The sequence below is a fragment of the Leishmania donovani genome, chromosome 34 (assembly GCF_000227135.1).
Source record: "Leishmania donovani BPK282A1 complete genome, chromosome 34".
In the NCBI taxonomy this organism is placed as follows: domain Eukaryota; phylum Euglenozoa; class Kinetoplastea; order Trypanosomatida; family Trypanosomatidae; genus Leishmania; species Leishmania donovani.
Window position 1 is genome coordinate 447408 of NC_018261.1, and position 17844 is coordinate 465251.

A 17844-nucleotide genomic window follows, 5' to 3' on the forward strand; every position below is an offset into this window, starting at 1 on the left:
GAAGCGTTACTTCTCTCGCCTTGTGAGGACATCCATTGCGTCGAGACGTTTTACGCTACCTTACCATCCAAACCCTCACTTGCCTCCTCTTTTACGCACCCCTGAAACAGCCGCCGACCTTCAACTGCACAGAGGTGAGGTCGATAAGATCCTCCTTTGACTCACCACGAGGAGACGGCCGGACAAGAGGTGTGCCGCTCCTTCTTTTCCTCTTTGCACGATACCGCCTCTTCGACGCAGCTCTTGTTGCTGTTGTGTTTTTTTTCTTCCATTGCCGCTCCCTCTCTCTGTGGGGAGAGGCACGTGTGCATCACCTCTCAATTTCGACCCGATTCGGCTCTTTGGTGTGTGTGTGTGTGTGTGTGGGGCGCCGTTGTAGGCTCGCTTGTCGCCGTCGTCTCTCTTTGTCGAGCGCGTCCAGCGGAAGCGCGTCGCCCGCACATCGACTACCCATAGACGAAAGTAACGAACCCGAAGCTCATTTCACCCAGGCCAGCGTCTTTCCCCTCTTTATTTCCTCTGCTGACTGGGGCGCACGGAGGAAAAGTACCGACTTTACGCTAAAGACTCCAGTTTTGTAGCTTGCACGCTGTATACGCCATGCCCGAGGGCTCTGAAACTGGTGCGAGCGCCAAGGGCGGCTCTGTCTTTGAATGGGAGGATAGACAGGGGCCATTTTCTCCTAACCAACCCATCGCGGAGGGGCTGGCAGAACGTGGAGACTGTGGTGATCACAATGACTATAGATGCGGTTCGACATCGCAGATGAGGGAGGTGATCAATATGTCGCACACGTATGACGTGTATGTGGACGAGGGAAAGCTGGAACCGGTGAATAGGCTTGCCGGCCAGAGTGAAAGCACGCACGGCGGCAGCAGCTACAGCAGCCACAATCCTCTGTTCAGCGCCAAGGAGGAGGTTAAGAGGGCGGCGGTGCATGAAAGTGTGAGCCCTATAGCGATTTTTCGCTACGCTGACACAGCTGACCGCGTTCTCATGATTGTTGGCACCATCTTTGCAGTCTGCAGCGGTGCCGGCACGCCTTTGTTCTCTTTTATATTTGGCCGTATCGCAACAGATCTCATGTCTGGCGTGGGCAGTGTGGAGCTCAGCGCGGCGAAGACGTCGTTGATCATGGTGTACGTCGGTATTGGCATGTTTGTGGCCTGTGGTGGCCACGTGCTATGTTGGACGGTGGCAGCGTCTCGTCAGGAAGGGCGCATCCGTCTGAACTTCTTTCGCGCTGTGCTGCGCCAGGACATTGGATGGCACGACGAGCACAGCCCTGGCGAGCTGACCGCTCGCATGACGGGCGACACACGTGTGATTCAGAATGGCATTAACGACAAGTTGTCGCAGGGTATCATGAACGGCGCCATGGGTATCATCGGCTACATCGCCGGCTTCGTGTTTTCGTGGGAGCTGACGCTTGTGATGGTCGGCATGATGCCCTTCATTATTGTCATGGCTGCCATAATCGGCAACATCGTGTCCAAGATGACAGAGTCGTCGCGCAAGCACTTTGCGAAGGCCGGATCTCTGGCGACTGAGGTGATGGAGAACATCCGCACGGTGCAGGTGTTTGGCCGGGAGGACTACGAGTTGCAGCGGTTTGCTGAAGCGGTCCTGTACGCCCAGGACCGTGGTATCCGCAAAGAGTTTGCGGGCAACCTTTCTGCGGCGGTGATCATGGCCCTCGTGTACCTCAGCTACACCATCGCCTTTTTCTTCGGCTCCTACTTAGTCGAATGGGGTCGCCGTGATATGGCGGATATCATTTCTACCTTTCTAGCCGTGCTGATGGGTAGCTTTGGCCTCGGGTTCGTGGCACCCAGCGCGACTGCATTCACCGAGTCCCGTGCTGCCGCGTACGAAATCTTCAAGGCGATCGATCGTGTACCACCGGTGGACATCGACGCTGGCGGCGTGCCTGTAACGGGCTTTAAGCAGAGCATCGAGTTCCGCAACGTGCGGTTCTCGTACCCGACTCGCCCAGACATGATACTGTTCCGCGACCTGAACCTGACGATCAAGTGCGGGCAGAAGGTTGCGTTCTCTGGGTCGTCTGGGTGCGGCAAGTCGTCGATGATCGGGCTGATCCAGCGCTTCTACGACCCTGTTGGCGGCGCCGTGCTGTGCGACGGCGTGGACATGCGCGAGCTGTGCCTGCACGACTGGCGCGACCAGATCGGGATCGTGTCGCAGGAGCCGAACCTGTTCGCGGGGACGATGATGGAGAACGTGCGCGTGGGAAAACCGAACGCGACGGAGGAGGAGGTGATCGAGGCCTGCAGACAGGCGAACGTGCACGACACCATCATGAGCCTGCCGGACCAGTACAATACGCCCGTGGGTGCTGTGGGATCGCAGCTGTCGGGCGGGCAGAAGCAGCGAATCGCGATTGCGCGCGCACTTGTGAAGCGGCCGCCGGTCCTGCTGCTGGACGAGGCGACGAGCGCGCTGGACCGGAAGTCTGAGATGGAGGTACAGCGTTCACTGGACCAGCTGATGCAGAGGGGCGGGATGACCGTGATCGTGATTGCGCACCGACTCGCGACGATCCGAAACGTGGATTGCATCTACTACGTAAAGTACGACGGCGCGGAGGGGAGCAAGATTACGGAGAGCGGGACGTTTGACGAGCTGATGGAGCTCGGTGGAGAGTTCGCTGCGATGGCGAGGATTCAGGGCGTGTCTACTGGTGACGCGAGGAGCGGCGCAAGGGGGCAGGACGGTGGCAAGGCAAATGACTTCCTGAACGTGATTCTGGACGAGGCGGCTCTTGCGCAACTGGACGAGGAGGCGCCGCGCACGGCGCGTCAGAAGGTGCCGATCGAGGAGCTTGCGAAGTGGGAAGTGAATGGTGTGAGCGTTGGCTTCCGGCGGTTGATGGGGATGAATAAAGACAAATCGTGGGCTGTGGCTCTGGGTATTCTCGGCTCGGCGGTGGGTGGTGCTGCCCGACCTACGAGCACCATCTTGATGGGCTACATGCTGCGCGTGCTTGGCGAGTACAGTGTTAACAAGAATGTTGAACAACTACGCAGCGGAACCAACCTGTACGCTCCGCTGTTTATTGTCTTTGCGGTTGCAAACTTCTTGGGTTGGGTTCTGCACGGCTTTTACGGCTACGCAGGTGAGCACCTGACAACGAAGATCCGCGTGTTGCTGTTCCGTCAGATCATGCGCCAGGACATGAACTTCTTTGACATTCCCGGACGTGATGCGGGCACCCTGGCTGGGATGCTGTCCGGCGACTGCGAGGCCGTGCATCAGCTGTGGGGCCCGTCGATTGGTCTGAAAGTGCAGACGGTATGCATTGTTGCTTCTGGAATTGTGGTGAGCTTCATCTACCAGTGGAAGCTTGCGCTTGTGGCGCTGGCTTGCATGCCGTTGCTCATTGGTTGCAGCCTTGCTGAGCGTATGATGATGAACGGGTATACAAAGAGCAAGGAGGGTGACACAAGCGACACGATTGTGACGGAGGCGCTGTCGAGCGTGCGCACGGTGACGTCGTTCAACATGAAGGCGGATCGCGTCGAGGCCTTCGAGGCAACCCTGCGAGTAGAGGTGCCGCGTAGTGTAAAAAAGGGCATCATTGCCGGCAGCATCTATGGCGCCACACAGTTTATTTATTACAGCGCCTACGCACTGTGCTTCTGGTATGGTAGCAAACTGATTGACAGGGGCGAGGCGCAATTCACGGATGTCATGATCGCGAGCATGTCGATCCTGTTCGGTGCGCAGAACGCCGGTGAAGCTGGTGCGTTCGCGACGAAGCTGGCGGATGCGGAGTGCTCTGCGAAACGTGTGTTCAGCGTGATCGACCGCGTGCCTGACGTGGACATCGAGCAGTCCGGCGACAAGGATCTGGGTAAGGGCTGTGACGTTGACTTCCGAAAAGTGCAGTTTATCTATTCTGCTCGACCGAAGCAGGTTGTGCTTGCGTCCGTGAACCTGCGGTTCGGCGACGGAATGGCCAACGGGCTGATGGGGCAGACGGGATGCGGAAAGTCGACGATCATCCAGATGCTTGCCCGCTTCTACGATCGGCGCTCTGGGCTGATCTGCGTGAACGGGAAGGACCTGTCGTCACTGGACATCGCGGAGTGGCGGCGCAACATCAGTGTTGTGCTCCAGGAGCCGAATCTGTTCAGCGGGACTGTGCGGGAGAACATCCGCTACGCGCGCGAGGACGCGACGGACGAGGAAGTGGAGGAGGCCGCACGGCTTGCGCACATCCACTGGGAGATCATGAAGTGGCCAGATGGCTACAACACGGAAGTGGGGTACAAAGGCAGCGCGCTATCTGGCGGTCAGAAGCAGCGCGTTGCGATCGCTCGCGGGCTGCTGCGGCGACCGAAACTCCTGCTGCTGGACGAGGCGACGAGCGCGCTCGACAGTGTGACGGAGGCGAAGGTGCAAGAGGGCATCAACGTGTACCAGGCGAAATACGGGGTCACGTCGGTGAGCATTGCGCACCGGTTGACAACGATCCGCCACTGCGACCAGATCATCCTGCTAGACTCTGGGCACATCATCGAGCAGGGCAGCCACGAGGAGCTGATGGCACTTGGCGGGGAGTACATGATGCGCTATGACCTGTACACGAGCGCGAGCTCGTGAGGAAGGCTGGGCGCCGCGCGACTGCACATGCCCGCGGCGGGGCTTTGCTCGTTACTGACTTTTTTGTGGCTTGTTTCTACCACGGAGGGATCGTGGTTGCTTTGGGGCGACGCTTTCGTGCGCTCGGCTTCGGTGGCGCAGCTCTTGCATGGCGCCTTTCGCTTACCATACGCATCGCCGATGTCTTGGGAGCCATTAGGGGCCACTTGTGTTCCCGGGATTGGTGACGTCATGCTTTTCTTTTCTGCCAGATCTCACCACCGGTCACGCGCTTCACTTGCTGCTGCCGGTTTGCTTCTCTATAAGTTTTTTTTTCTTGCTTCGGCGCACTCGTGGGGCTGCTTGCGGCTACTACCCATCCTCTTGTACTGGCCGTGCTGGCTTCGGGAGAGTTTTTTCGCATAGTTCTGACGCCCTCGGCTTGTGCTGGTGTTTTGTGCAACGAATAAAAAGAAGGTGTGAGAGGCCTGCGCCTGCCTCGGACGGTTTTGCTTGCTCCCTTTTTCTCTTGTCTGCCGGCCCCCTCCCCACCCCCTCCTCTGGCGTACACGTCTTTGGAAGTTTTCTCTCTCCCCTTCCAGCGGGTCCCTCTGCTTTGATGATGTATCCGTTCGTCTCCTTCTTTCCTTGTCTCCTCTTCCGTTGCAAGAACCTCCACTGACGAGCGAAGAAAAGAGAAGGGGCATCGCAGAGTAGCGTGGTGGAAGGGAAGAAGCGATAAAAAATTGTACACGCGCCCACAAAGGCAAGAGACAAGCTGTATGCCAGTGCTTGAGAGACGGATGTTGTATAAAGGAGGCACTCGCGTGTGCTCAACGCCACTCTTCCTCCCTCCTACACGGTGATCAATGGCTTTCCCATCTGTTTCGCCTTTGTTTCTCTTTTTTTTCGATGGGCTCTTTCGCTATCTATGCCACCTGATGCCTCCGCAAGGCACTAGGTGAAGGAGAAACAGCTCCTTTATTTCCTGCTTTCCTCTGGTCCCTCATCTTGCTGGGGGACGTTGCATACGCAACGAGGCGAGGGGATGGACCCGAGGATGCAGGGGATGTAGGAGTCTACCGCCCTCCTACCACAGTTCACCCCCCTCCCTCCGCTGCTGCTTTCTCTGCTCTTGATACCGGGGAAGTGTCCGCACTGCTGCTCGGCTGTGCTGCGCGTGCGTGTGTCGGCCTCTGTGTGTGCATGTGTGTGCGGTTGTGTCTGGTATCATTTGCAGGAGAAGGCGTTCCCTTTTTTACCCCCCTTTCTGGCGTGTCCCTAAGCGGCTTCCGTTTTTCTCTCTTCCGGCTCCGACTCTCTTCGTCCCCGCATCTCTCCTGTCTTTCCTTTTTATTTTCGTTGTGCATATCCGATGACTCTAGTGTCAGAGGCGAGTAAACGAAGTGGGGGATGGGGAGGGTGTGGATGTCGAGGTGAGAGGTCGAGAAGGAAAAGATATACGAGAATCAGTGAAAGGGATTTATGTGTGCGTCCATATCCTAATAAGGAGGCCACGCTACAGAGAGCGCAGGCAGCTCTGCCGTTGGCGCGCATCTCGACAGATACCGTGCCTCCAGTATGGTGAAGCTGCTCCTTCCCTCCCCTCCTCCTCCGTCCCTCACCCCCCTTCTCTCCACACACAGACACACACTTTTGACTCGATTCGTTTTCCTTTCCCCGTCTCTTCTGGCTCACGTATAATCTGCATAGCACTGTGTTCTCTCTCTTCAACGAGTGTGCACCCAAACTCTCTCTTTCTATCCTTTGCGTGACTGTTCGGCCTTTGTTTGATGTTTTCCTTTTTTCCCCTTTTCCTGGTTTTCCTCTTCGTCTCGGATGGTTTCTGCGTGTTCCGATGTCTCACGCTTTCCCTCGCTTCTCCCTTTTCCCACTGCATCTCCCTACGGTTGCTTGGACTTCATTTGGATTGCGTCGTCTTCTGCTCACTCCCCCGTGCTCTCTTTTTCCCTTTCATGTGTTTTGCTGGGACGCGCCAGTTGCGTCATGCAGAACAGATAGGAAGATGACAAGCCAGGGGGGAGGCAGAGCTCGAGAAGAGGCGCAGAAATGCAACTGCGCATGTGCGCACTTGTGCCTGCCGGACAGGATACAGGAGGAGCGAGGGGGGATCGTGGTAGACCAGGTCTGGACGTCTTCGCTTCGGAAACGGACTTGCTCGATGCTGAAGCAGTGCCATTGAGAGAGAACAAAAATTTGAGCCCCCTCAAGAAAGGAACGAATCAATGGCCAAGGATGACTGGCGGGGAGAGGGTGGAGCTGTCTGTGAAGGTAGAGCCAGGGGGCTGTGGATGGGAGGATGTCACGCGAAAGAAAAAAGTAGAGGGAGCGCGTGGGCGGGGCGGGGGGAGGGAGGAGGGAATACTAGGCTCGCTTGCGTGCACTGAACTGTCAGATGAGCTTGCTGCCTTTTTCATCTTAAGTTGTTCGTTTGTGCGCCGCACGGCTTCATCGCTTTACTTTATTGTTCCGCACTGCTGCCGGCCCTCCCTATGTCCACTTCTCACTCAGTCGCCTGTCGCACCGGATGGACGACCATCTAAGCCTTGGCTCCGTCAGCCGCCACGAACGTGTTTCTATTCTCTTTATAGCCTATTTTCTTAGTTTCTCGTTCGCGTCTCTTCCTCGGGCCTTCTTTGCCTCTTGTGCGCCTGTGGAGGTACCTGTCTGTGCACATGCGCATATATCCATATATGCCCATGCCTAAATATATATATATATATATGCGTGTGAGCAGCGTGCCGGAAGGTGAGCCGTATGAGCTCGCAATCGGGGCGGTAGCGCTTGACTTTACGAGTTTTAAGCGCGTCCCCGACGAGCAGCAGAAGGGCAAGAGACGACACTTCTAACCAACAAAAAGAGCGAAAAAGAACAACTTGTCGCGTACTCTTTTACAGCTTTTGCTTCTAATCGTCAACGCACGCGTTTCCGGTGAAGCCTACCGTGTGCGCGGTGTTCGCTCGTGGCGGTGGAGTGGAGTATCTGATTTGTGGCAAGGCGCTGGAGAGTGCGGCGCCATCGCTCCCAATATCACGGTCACTGACCACCTGCCGCTGGCACCGCGCGCCTTTTTCCCTTTCGTTTCTCTCTCGATGCCCGCACTCTCTCAGGAACTTCTTTATTTGACCAATATCACCTTCGCTTTCGCTCTTTCTCTCTCCTCTCGCTGAGGTTCGTGACAAACTGCTGAAAACTCGAGCTCGAACAGCGGCGCTCATGTGTGAGTGCGACGGGGATCGAAAGACATAGCTTTACTCACAACGATCGCGTGCAGTTCTTGCTTGCTGCGCACCGTTTCAGCTGCATCTTCTGCTGTATTCTTCCTCCTCTTCGAAGGTAAGTAACGGAGCAGTTAGGTCGAACACACACACACACACACACACACACAAGACACATCCACAATCAAATGCTCAACAAGCGCATTCGGCGCGCATCTCAACATTCCAGTGCAGAGGCTGCCACTATCGCAACTCCCATAAGCCTCTGCAACGGTGGCCCATCGACCCCATCATTCTATCTGCATACATCTCTCTCTATGTATTGCGCAGTTTGGCGCTTTCGTTCTGGCTGCTCTTGAAAGGGGGAAAAAGTAGGAAAAGAGACGCTGGAATCTCGACCAATCACTTTTTGAAATAGGTCATATTGTGATGGCGTCTGACTACAAGCAGCGCGAGACGGTTGGCGTCGAGGATCTTGTTCTCCTCCCGCAGATCAGCGAGAAGGCCATCACTGATGACCTTGCCGTGCGGCATCGCGAGGATTTGATCTACACAAGCATCGGCTCTGTGCTGCTCGTGGTGAACCCTTTCAAGGATATCCAGGGCCTGTACAATGATGCGCACATGCAGTTCTACAGGCACAGTGGCCGACTGAGCGGCGTGCGATACGCGCTGCTTGAGGGACAGGAGCCCGGCGACGCCGCTCTTGGCGGGCCGCACATCTTCGCCTTGGCGGAGGAGACGTACCGCAGCATGGTGTCAGAAGAAGAGAACCAGTGCGTCATCATCTCCGGTGAATCGGGCGCCGGCAAGACGGAGGCATCGAAGCACATCATGCAGTACATCTCTGCCGTCTCTGGCAACACGAAAGACATGCAGCGGGTCAAGCGCATCATCCTCGAGTCCAACCCTCTACTGGAGGCCTTCGGCAATGCCAAGACGCTGCGCAACGACAACAGCTCGCGCTTTGGCAAGTTCCTCGAGATTTACTTCGACATCCGCGGCGGCCCGGTTGGCGGTCACCTCTCGCACTTTTTGCTCGAAAAGTCACGTGTGTCGAGTCAGCAGGCGGGGGAGTGCAACTTCCACATCTTCTACCAGGTGTGCGCTGGCGCAGCTGCTGAGTTGCACGGTGACGGCAGCGGGCTCCAGCCCTCGAGAGTGGGCAAGGGCGGCAACCGGAAGGGCGCTGCTGCTGCGTGGGACGACGACGACAACGATGGCGGTGGTCATGCCCCTATTGCGTGGCGTGAGGTGTTTGAGGAGATGCGCATGCATAGGGGCGGCAGTAGCAGCAACATTGGCCAGTCGCAGTCCTTCGCCTCCTCCTCTCCGTTTTCAGCGTATTATCCGTGGAAGTTTCTGCGCCCGTCATTAGGATCTGGGCAGCACGCGGAGGAGTTCACGCCTCGCGTTGGCATCGATGACTTGCGCGGCTGGCGCGAGACGCTCATCGCGATGGATGCGATGGGGATGGCGGCGCAGGATCAGGTGTCCGTCATCAAGGTTCTGTGCCTGGTGCTGCACCTCGGCGAGCTTGATTTCGTGGCACCGGAGGAGGGCGGGGCGCTGGCGGCGGGGCAGAACCCATGCACCGTTGCTAATCCTGAGGAGCTCGCGTTTGTCGCGCAGCAGCTTGGTGTGGATGCTTCAGCGCTGCTGAAGGCTCTGACGTGGCGAAAGCTGCAGATGGGCGCGACAGAGGTGGTCTTCTCCCCTCTCGATGCGCAGCAGTGCCGCAGCACTCGCGACGCCGTCGCGAAGGTTCTTTACGAGGGTGTCTTTGAGTTCATCGTCAGCTCCGTGAACACCGCCTTCGGCGACGCTCCTCACGCTCTCATGCTCGGCGTGCTTGACATTTACGGCTTCGAAATTTTTGCCAAGAACGGGTTTGAGCAGTTTTGCATCAACTACGTGAACGAGAAGCTGCAGCAGATCTTCATTGAGCTGACGCTGCGAGTGGAGCAGGAGGATTACGTGCGGGAGCACATACCATGGGAGGACATCAAGTACTTTGACAACCAAGTCGTCTGCGACCTTATCGAGAGCGACCGTCCGCCAGGCCTGTTTGCGCTCATGGACGACGTTTGCATCACCATGGCAAAGGAGGAGGAGTCTGTGGCGGACCGCAAGCTGCTGGACAAGTTGGGCATGGCATACAGCAGCCACCCGAACTTTTTGCGCAGCGAACGCGGCTTCATTGTCAAGCACTACGCTGGCGACGTCGAGTACAGCACGGACGGCTTCGTTGGACGCAACAAGGATCGACTTGGCGCAGACGTGGTCGAGGTGTTGTCAAAAAGTCAGGCACATTTCTTGCTGGAAATTCTGACCGAGGTGCTGGCGGACGGCTTGACGTCGGCGGTGCCATCGTCTACCAGGACCGGCGGATCTCGTCGCGCCTGCGCCACAGCCGGCTTCAAGATCCGCCAGCAGGCCGCCGATCTCGTGCGCACGCTGAAGCAGTGCACGCCCCACTACGTGCGCACCATCAAATCGAACGACGTGAAGCGGGCCAACTTCTTCGACGAGGCGCGGGTGCTGCACCAGGTGAAGTATCTCGGCCTCCTGGAGAACGTGCGGGTGCGGCGAGCGGGCTACAGCTACCGGCAGTACTTTGACAAGTTCCTCAAGCGCTTCAAATACACGTGTCCGAGCACCTATCCACGGCCCTTTCGAGGCACCGACAAGGCGGCGTGCGAGGCCATCCTCGCCTACCTGCAGGACGAGCAAGGGGTGCTGCCACCCGACTCCTTTGCGATTGGCACCAGCAAGGTTTTTATTCGACAGCCGGAGCATGTTCTGGCACTTGAGCAGAGCCGCGAAGCCGCCTTCCATGCCCTATCCGTCACCATTCAACGCGCGTGGCGGCGCTACACGCAGTGCAAGCAGCTCCTCTGCCTCAAGGCGAAGCTGGACCGCACGTACACGCGGCACCGCAAGACGCGCCGTGCCGACAGTGTCTTTCGAGCCTACGAGGGCATCTACGTAGAGACTGACACTGTACTGGCCGTGCCGAGCCCGGCCGCAGGCGGCGGCACCAGCGCAGTGCCACGTGCGCTCTCCAACCGACTCACCGTCGCCCTCGACGCCATCCTGCAATTTGACCCCATTGCCGTTGCGTGGCGCTCCTTCTGGACTCCGGGCGAGGCAGGCCAACCCCGCAAGAAGTTCTTCTTCAACGCTCTCACACGCGAGATGGTTTGGGAGCGTCCCCGTGAGCTGGACCCTCCGCGCGTTGTCTTCTCCTGCGCCGTCGACCGCGTTGTCAACTGGGCCACCGCGAAAACCGCCAAAGAGTTCATTTTCCTCACGACGCACGACGTGCTGTACATGGTGCGCGAGACGCCGACGTCCACAGAAGCGTTGCCGCCGTCCTCGCAGCCGCCTAGTAGTAGCGCAAAGCATTCCAAGCATGCGGCCGCAGCAGTGAAGGAGAAGCAGTCGGTCGCCATGACACTGACGCCATGCTTCACTCTGCAGAAGCGCATAGACCTGCGTCTTCTCACACAGGTGGCGGTCACCACGATGGCCGACACGGTGTTGGTGGTGCGCGTGCTGCCGGTGCAGGCGCCATACCGCCCAGTGACCGATACAGTCAAGACGAAAGCAGGACCTTCAAAATGCGAGACGTGCAGCCGAGCTGCCACACCGGCGCTGCGCCGCGCCAACTGCCCGAGTTGCGGCCGGCTGTGCTGCGTCCGGCACTGTCTGACGTATGCGCGGCCGCTGCCCACTATCACTGGGCAAGCAGCCCCGGTGCGAGTCTGTCCCGCCTGCGTGGTAGGGGAGCCTCTGGAACCGGTCGAGGACATGGTGCTACTGACAAGTTACAGGACGGAGCTTGCCGGCACGCTCTGTGCGCGTTACCAGGAGCGCATGGGCAACCCGCTGCCGCTCTTTGTGTCGGACAGCATTCCGTTCTCCAAGTGGACGCCTGCGCCGTCGCCACCGAAGATGAAGCGCACGCACCGCCTCGCCAAGCCCTCAGCAGGCCGAGGCGGCGAAGCCGGTGAGGGTCAGCCGTTGGTGATTGGTGGATCGTACGAGGTGACGCTGACGTGCACAGTCACCGATGACCCGCTGGCGAACGATACTGTGCTCATTGGTGCCGCCCCTCCAGCCCCGATGACGGCTGCCGCCTCCGCAGATGGCCATTCAGGCGCAAAGGGTAAGAGGAAAGGCAAGGAGGCCTTCGACGACGAGGTAGCATACACCGTTCCACCTGGCACGCCGCCCGTGCTGAGGGTGGTTGCGCCGCGTGGCATCACAGGAGAGCAGATCCGACGCATGGAGGCTATTCGCGAGGAGCGGCGAAAAGCGGCTGCGGCGCGAAGGCGTCGGGAGGAGGAAGAGGAGCGGGAGCGCGAAGCACAGCGGGAGCGCGAGCGTGAGGCTGAGCACCGGCGAGTCGTGCAGGAGCGGAAGAAGGCGAAGGCAGCCGAGGCGGCTCGCATGGAGGCAGAACGTGCCAATCGTGAAAGGGCCGCCGCGGAGCGTCGCGAGGAGGCCGCTCGCGTGGTGGCGGAGCGCGCTCGGCGCCGGTAGAGGAACACGCAGCTCTGCTGCAAGTTGATCTTGTGTGCTGTCTGACCTGTGCGTGTGCGCGTGCGTCTGGTGTCCTTCGTCCTTTCTGCCTCAACCCTTCTCTTCTTTATTATCCTGTCGCGTGCAGTATGGCCTTAGAAACACACACACACACACATACACACACATGAGACGAAAAACGAACACTCACTGCTCACGCTGCCCTTCCCCCCTCTGTACTTGTCGATGCCATTCACACACGGGCGCCCACGTATCTATGATGATGGGACGCTGCGCAGGCATGCCGTTCACTTAGATGACATCAATCGCGCCCATGAAAGCCGCATATGGAAACAGCACACTGGGGCTGGTGAGAGGCGGCAGCCAGGGAGCTGAAGGAGCCAAAGAAAAAAAGGGCAGCTTCTTTTCCCCAGTTTTCTCTTCCCGCTCCATCTCCTCTCCAGTCGGTCGCGCGCGAGGTGATGCCGCGGTTCGTGGTCATCCTCTTCGATGCCTGCCCTCTTCGCCCTCCTCCGCTTAGCATGCGCACCGTCACACCTTCTGTAGCCTCTCTTGTTCACTTCTCCCACACCTCTCTTCCGTTGCACTGAAACGACCTCTCGCTTTCTTTCTCGACGGCTGCGGCGGACGTACGCAGTGGTGCAGCAACCGCAAAGGTGAGGAATATTCGAACCATCTCACACCTGGCAAGCGTGACCCCTCACCCTCCCCTTCATGGCGTCCTCATCCTTGTCCTTGTCGTCGGCGCCGTGCTCCTCTTGCGTGGTGGGTACACTGCCTGACTTACTGAAGCGGGCCATGACGCAGGGCAGACACGGTGGCATCACCGCCTATCTCGCCACTGAGCTGCCTCACAATCAACAGAGCTCAAAGGATGGTTGCCAGGTGCGAACCGGCAATGCCTGTGCCTCTGCTGAGTCGCCGGTAATGTATGCGGTTTTCGAAGACGCAAGAAGTTGCTGTCGATGGACGGTTGAGCTGGCCATGGCGAAGGCAATAGGCGACGACGACACGGGGGACGCCTGGTGGGCCAATCCGGAGCACCTTTCTGCCATTGATGCGACAGCAGCCGCCGAAGCGCTGCCGAGCGATCCGCATCAGCAGGAAAAGAGCCCAGCAACTCTGTGCTCATCGCGCATTACCGCGATGCGCTACTACATGAAGCCTGACACATGGACGCAAACGCTTCTGTCACACGAAGGCGAGCCGGCAAGGGAAAGCCGCACCGCTGGCGAGGTACCTTACTCCGGCTCAGCAACCACTGGCGGGGTCACGAGTTCGGACCCCAGGGGGTGCAACAGCGACGTTCACGTACATCACCAGGCAACGCCTTCCTTACTCAGCATCGCATCCTCCGTGGTGACCGCGACTGCCACGGAGGAGGCATCTTCGTTATCCGCAGCGTCTTCGCCTCTACATGGTCTTCCTCTCCACCAGTTGATAGAGCAGCATTCCGCGCTTGTACGACGCTTGGTGCAGGTGCTGGCCCCGCAGCGGCAAACCATCCCTCATGTTATTCGCGAGCTGTGCACAACAAGAGTCACCTCCCCCTCGTCCGGCGTTGTCAGCCGCGTCTGCGTACTTCCGTCGACGGATTCGTCGAATGCGGAGCCGATGCAGTACACTGAGCGCGACGTCGCCGCGGCTGTCGAGCAGCTCACATCTTCCCACCCGCGCCAACCAAGGCTGCGTGAACTCAAGAGCGACGGCTACCTGCTCATGAATTTGGAAGGGTTTGTCGACGGCAAGACGCGGCACAAGGCGGTGAACCGCGCCTACCCAGCTCTAGCGCTGCACTGGCCTGCGTCGGCGCAGCAGATGGACGCGATGGAGCGCTACGTCGACCGTGATGTCGTGCTTGACACCCGCAAGCGGCATCCCGAGTTGAGTGGAGAGGGATCAGATAAGAAGCAGGGGCAGAAGCGTGACCGATCGCGGTCGAGCACTTCGTCGAATGCGTCAGGCGCGGAAGAAGACGGGGCGCACAAAGCAAGAGTCACTGACTGCACCAGCGCTCCGCCGTCTCCACCATTGGGCATGACAGCATCGCCGAAAAGGACGGCGCAGACGTCGTCCTCTCGACGCTTCTTTCAGTCGTTGCGAGAGTATCCACGGTCTCTGGAGCACGGTAACTTGCATGCGTGGGCTCGTAGCACCGCAGCTCAGCAAGCGCTCGATTGTCTGCAGGCTGCTACGACGTTGACCCAGAGCTCGGCGTCCACTGCCGATGTGTCTTCTGATGCAGCCACGCTCGGTCCGTTGCCAATCACGAAGGAAGAGGACGTGGAAGTGCTGCGCTGCCAATACGATGCTCTCGCCGCCGCCGAAAGCGTTTTGGAGAAGCAGCTGCGCGCCTACAGCGACACAGTCCAAGAGCTGCGCGGCTGGTACCGGGGGGATCTGTGCACGCAGCAGTTTCGCTGCGAGTTGGAGGCGTGGCTGCGCACACAAGAGGAGAGTCGAGCCGTGCTGACAGACCTGTATGCTCAAATGCATGCTGTGCGTTACAGCCTACAGCGCGACCTCTCCAACTACCTGCATCTGCACGCGCTGGGCGTGTTGTGACGACTATCTGACCCACAGACGCCCTTTTACACCCGCACGCGCATGAATGCTGACAGTTGTGCAGTCGAGCGGCGCAGCTTGAAGTGAGAAGCGCATAATTGTGCGTGTATGCACGTGCGTGGATGTGTGCGCCAGTCCGTCACACTGCTGAGCTTGTCGCCCGAACAAAACAGATCAGCTAAAAGAGGGGCACACACACATACGCAAAGATGGCTGAAGGACACACAGCACGTTTGGCAAGTACGCAACAAAGCCAACCAAGTTCCACCCCAACAACAACAAAACAGCAAGGCAAAACTTCCCATGTCCATCGCCACGGTTTTGCCTTCTCTCTTTCGTCGATCACCACGCTCAGCAGTGTCACGGTCGATTTGAAGCGCAGATAAGGAAGAGGAATCGCAGCATGCAACTGAAGTGCATTGAAAAGAAGCCTGCAAACGTGCCTGTGCGTGCGTGCCGCTGTCTGCGCTTCTCTTTTTCTGTGTGTACTCTTGACTTTCCTTGAGTCTCATGAAACCGTTGGACGTGAGCCACCTCGGGGATGCCCACAGTTCCCACCTCTGCCCACCCTCCCCGCCAATGACCCCTTCTCTGTCACATATGCTCGTGCGCTCCTTGTGCTGCTCTTCCTCTTCCTTCTACCCACGATACACATAGCTGAGTACGCGTGCGTGACACTCACGAAGAAACATATTCATCGTAGCCAAAGGGTTTTTGAATAAAGGAACCAAGAAAGAGGGAGAGAGAGGAGGTCAGTCCTAGGTGACTCACCGTCTTGCCGTTGCGCACAGAAGTACCTCCACCTTACATTATTGCATCATCGCGTTCTCTCCTCTCGCACGCACGCGCGTGTGCATTGAGGATGTCGGCAGACCAGCGAGTAACGGAGTGTGGTGGAAGCAACGGTGCCTCGACAGCACTACCACCGCTCACACCACACACGATTGGCGGCAAGTCTAACGAGGCTCTGTGCGATGATCACCAAGACGTGGCTCCACCTCCGTACTCCATGGAGAGCGCGATTGGTTTGTCGGTACCCCTATATCAGCCGCACGCCCCAGCGCCTGGTGCGGTCATTGATCCGGATATGGTCGAGGACCACGTTAGCTTTCTGCGCACCGTGCGCGCCTTCCACGATTACAAGCGCCAGGCGCTGGCTGCCCGCGAGATGCGGTGCACCAACTTCCGCAAGCTGCAGGATCAGCACCGTGATTTGCTGTGTATAGATTTGGACAAGATCCTCGAGAAGTACCTAGAGTGCATTGAGGTGAACAGCGCCTTCTTCGACGCCATCTGCGAGGCAAGCGAGGAGTTGTTCGACAGCTACTGGCCAGAGGGTACGACGGTGTTCATGAAGGAGGTTCCGCCGCCGACGCCGCTGGACATGAACAAGGTTTTTTCGACACTGCGCCAGTTCGTGCGCGACTGGTCCGCCGAAGGTGTGGCGGAGCGGGACTGTGTGTACAAGCCCATTCTGGATACGCTGGATCGCTGCTTCCCCAATCGCGGCGAGCGCGAGAACGTGCGCGTGTTGATCCCTGGTGCTGGACTCTGCCGGCTCTCTGTAGAACTTGCCCTCCGCGGCTTCTTTGCCCAGGCAAACGAGTTTAGCTACCATATGCTGATCGCCGGCCACTATATTCAGAATCACGTGTTCGAATCATGTCAGCACAAGATCTATCCCTACAGTGACAGCACATGCAATCTAGTCAACCGCGCTGACCAGTTTGCCGAGGTGCAGATCCCCGACTTGTGCGCGTCAGAGGCGATCGACGCGCTGCGTGACAAGGGCCTCTCCTTTGGCCAGCTTTCCATGGTCGCCGGCGACTTTACAGAGGTGTACGCAAAGCCACACCAGCACAAGACGTGGTCGGTCGTGGCCACATGCTTTTTCATCGACACTGCACACAACATCATCGAGTACCTCGTGATCATTTACAACCTTCTTGTCCCTGGTGGATACTGGGTAAATGTCGGGCCGCTGCTTTACCACTTTGCCGACAGCGCGGACGACATGTCGATTGAGTTGTCGCTGGGCGAGGTGCTGACAGTTGCGCAGCGGATCGGGTTCGTGCTGAATGGGCCGCCGTCTTTTATCGACACAACCTACACGAATAATCAACGCAGCATGAAGCAGCTGGTGTACCGATGCGCGTTCTTTGTCCTGCAGCGTCCCTTGGCCGATAAGCAGACGGAGCAGATGGATAGAAGCGTGGAGGCGAAAGTAACATAGGAAGTTGTAGCACAAATATGGCGTAAAGGGAAGTGGCGGTGTGAGGGGGGCGACCGAAGAGAGAGGGCTTGCTCCGACAATGAGCGTTGAATGGCTATGTGGGGAAAAGGTGAGTCAGAGACGCGGCCGACTCGTTCTCGCGCATCGTAGATGGTGCACGCTGCGTGCCCGGGTGGAGGTAGTGCTACCTCATTCGGTTGTGCATGTCTTTTTCTTTCGTAACTGTTGCCTCCACTACGACGGCTTACGAAATGTGGCGACCAGTGTCTCCAGCCTCTTCTCCCTCGCCTGGTCCCCACCTGTGTCGCTTCCTCTTCTACTACACCGTGGCGCACACGCCGTGGAAGGGGCGGAGGGAGTTGTGGGATATAGGCCGCATCGCTAACACCATCACCTCTGCTTTTTGCCACCAACATTGAAATTGCTCGAATCGGCGCTGCTGCTGATGCAGTGGCTCACGAGACCATGAACTCCTTTGTGTGCGCCTTACTTTCGCGCTGCCACCTTGCGTTGGCGGTCCGCGTGCATGGCAGCGCATGATTCGCACAGACAAACGAAAACTAAATGGATAATTCATGTCGTGGTGGAGGGTGGAAGAGGGGCAGGCGATGGGTAAGCTCGGAGGACAGGCACTGATTCTTTCAATCACCACGC

At 58.2% G+C, this 17844-nt stretch overlaps 4 protein-coding genes across 4 annotated transcripts; all 4 read left to right on the top strand.

Annotated features, from left to right (window-relative positions):
• Window positions 1–600: 600 nt before the first annotated feature.
• LDBPK_341060 (p-glycoprotein) lies at window positions 601–4626 on the top strand (the record flags this gene model as incomplete). Its single annotated transcript, XM_003864220.1, has 1 exon — window positions 601–4626. The coding sequence occupies one exon, from the start codon at window positions 601–603 to the stop codon at window positions 4624–4626; it is 4026 nt and encodes a 1341-aa protein (XP_003864268.1).
• Window positions 4627–8273: 3647 nt separating this feature from the next.
• LDBPK_341070 (myosin IB heavy chain, putative) lies at window positions 8274–12392 on the top strand (the record flags this gene model as incomplete). Its single annotated transcript, XM_003864221.1, has 1 exon — window positions 8274–12392. The coding sequence occupies one exon, from the start codon at window positions 8274–8276 to the stop codon at window positions 12390–12392; it is 4119 nt and encodes a 1372-aa protein (XP_003864269.1).
• A 714-nt stretch (window positions 12393–13106) lies between these two features.
• On the top strand, window positions 13107–14957 carry LDBPK_341080 (hypothetical protein, conserved; the record flags this gene model as incomplete). The annotated part of the gene is made up of 1 exon (XM_003864222.1): window positions 13107–14957. The coding sequence occupies one exon, from the start codon at window positions 13107–13109 to the stop codon at window positions 14955–14957; it is 1851 nt and encodes a 616-aa protein (XP_003864270.1).
• Window positions 14958–15819: 862 nt separating this feature from the next.
• LDBPK_341090 (hypothetical protein, conserved) lies at window positions 15820–17190 on the top strand (the record flags this gene model as incomplete). Its single annotated transcript, XM_003864223.1, has 1 exon — window positions 15820–17190. One exon carries the CDS (start codon window positions 15820–15822, stop codon window positions 17188–17190), a length of 1371 nt encoding a protein of 456 aa, XP_003864271.1.
• Between the last annotated feature and the right edge of the window lie 654 nt (window positions 17191–17844).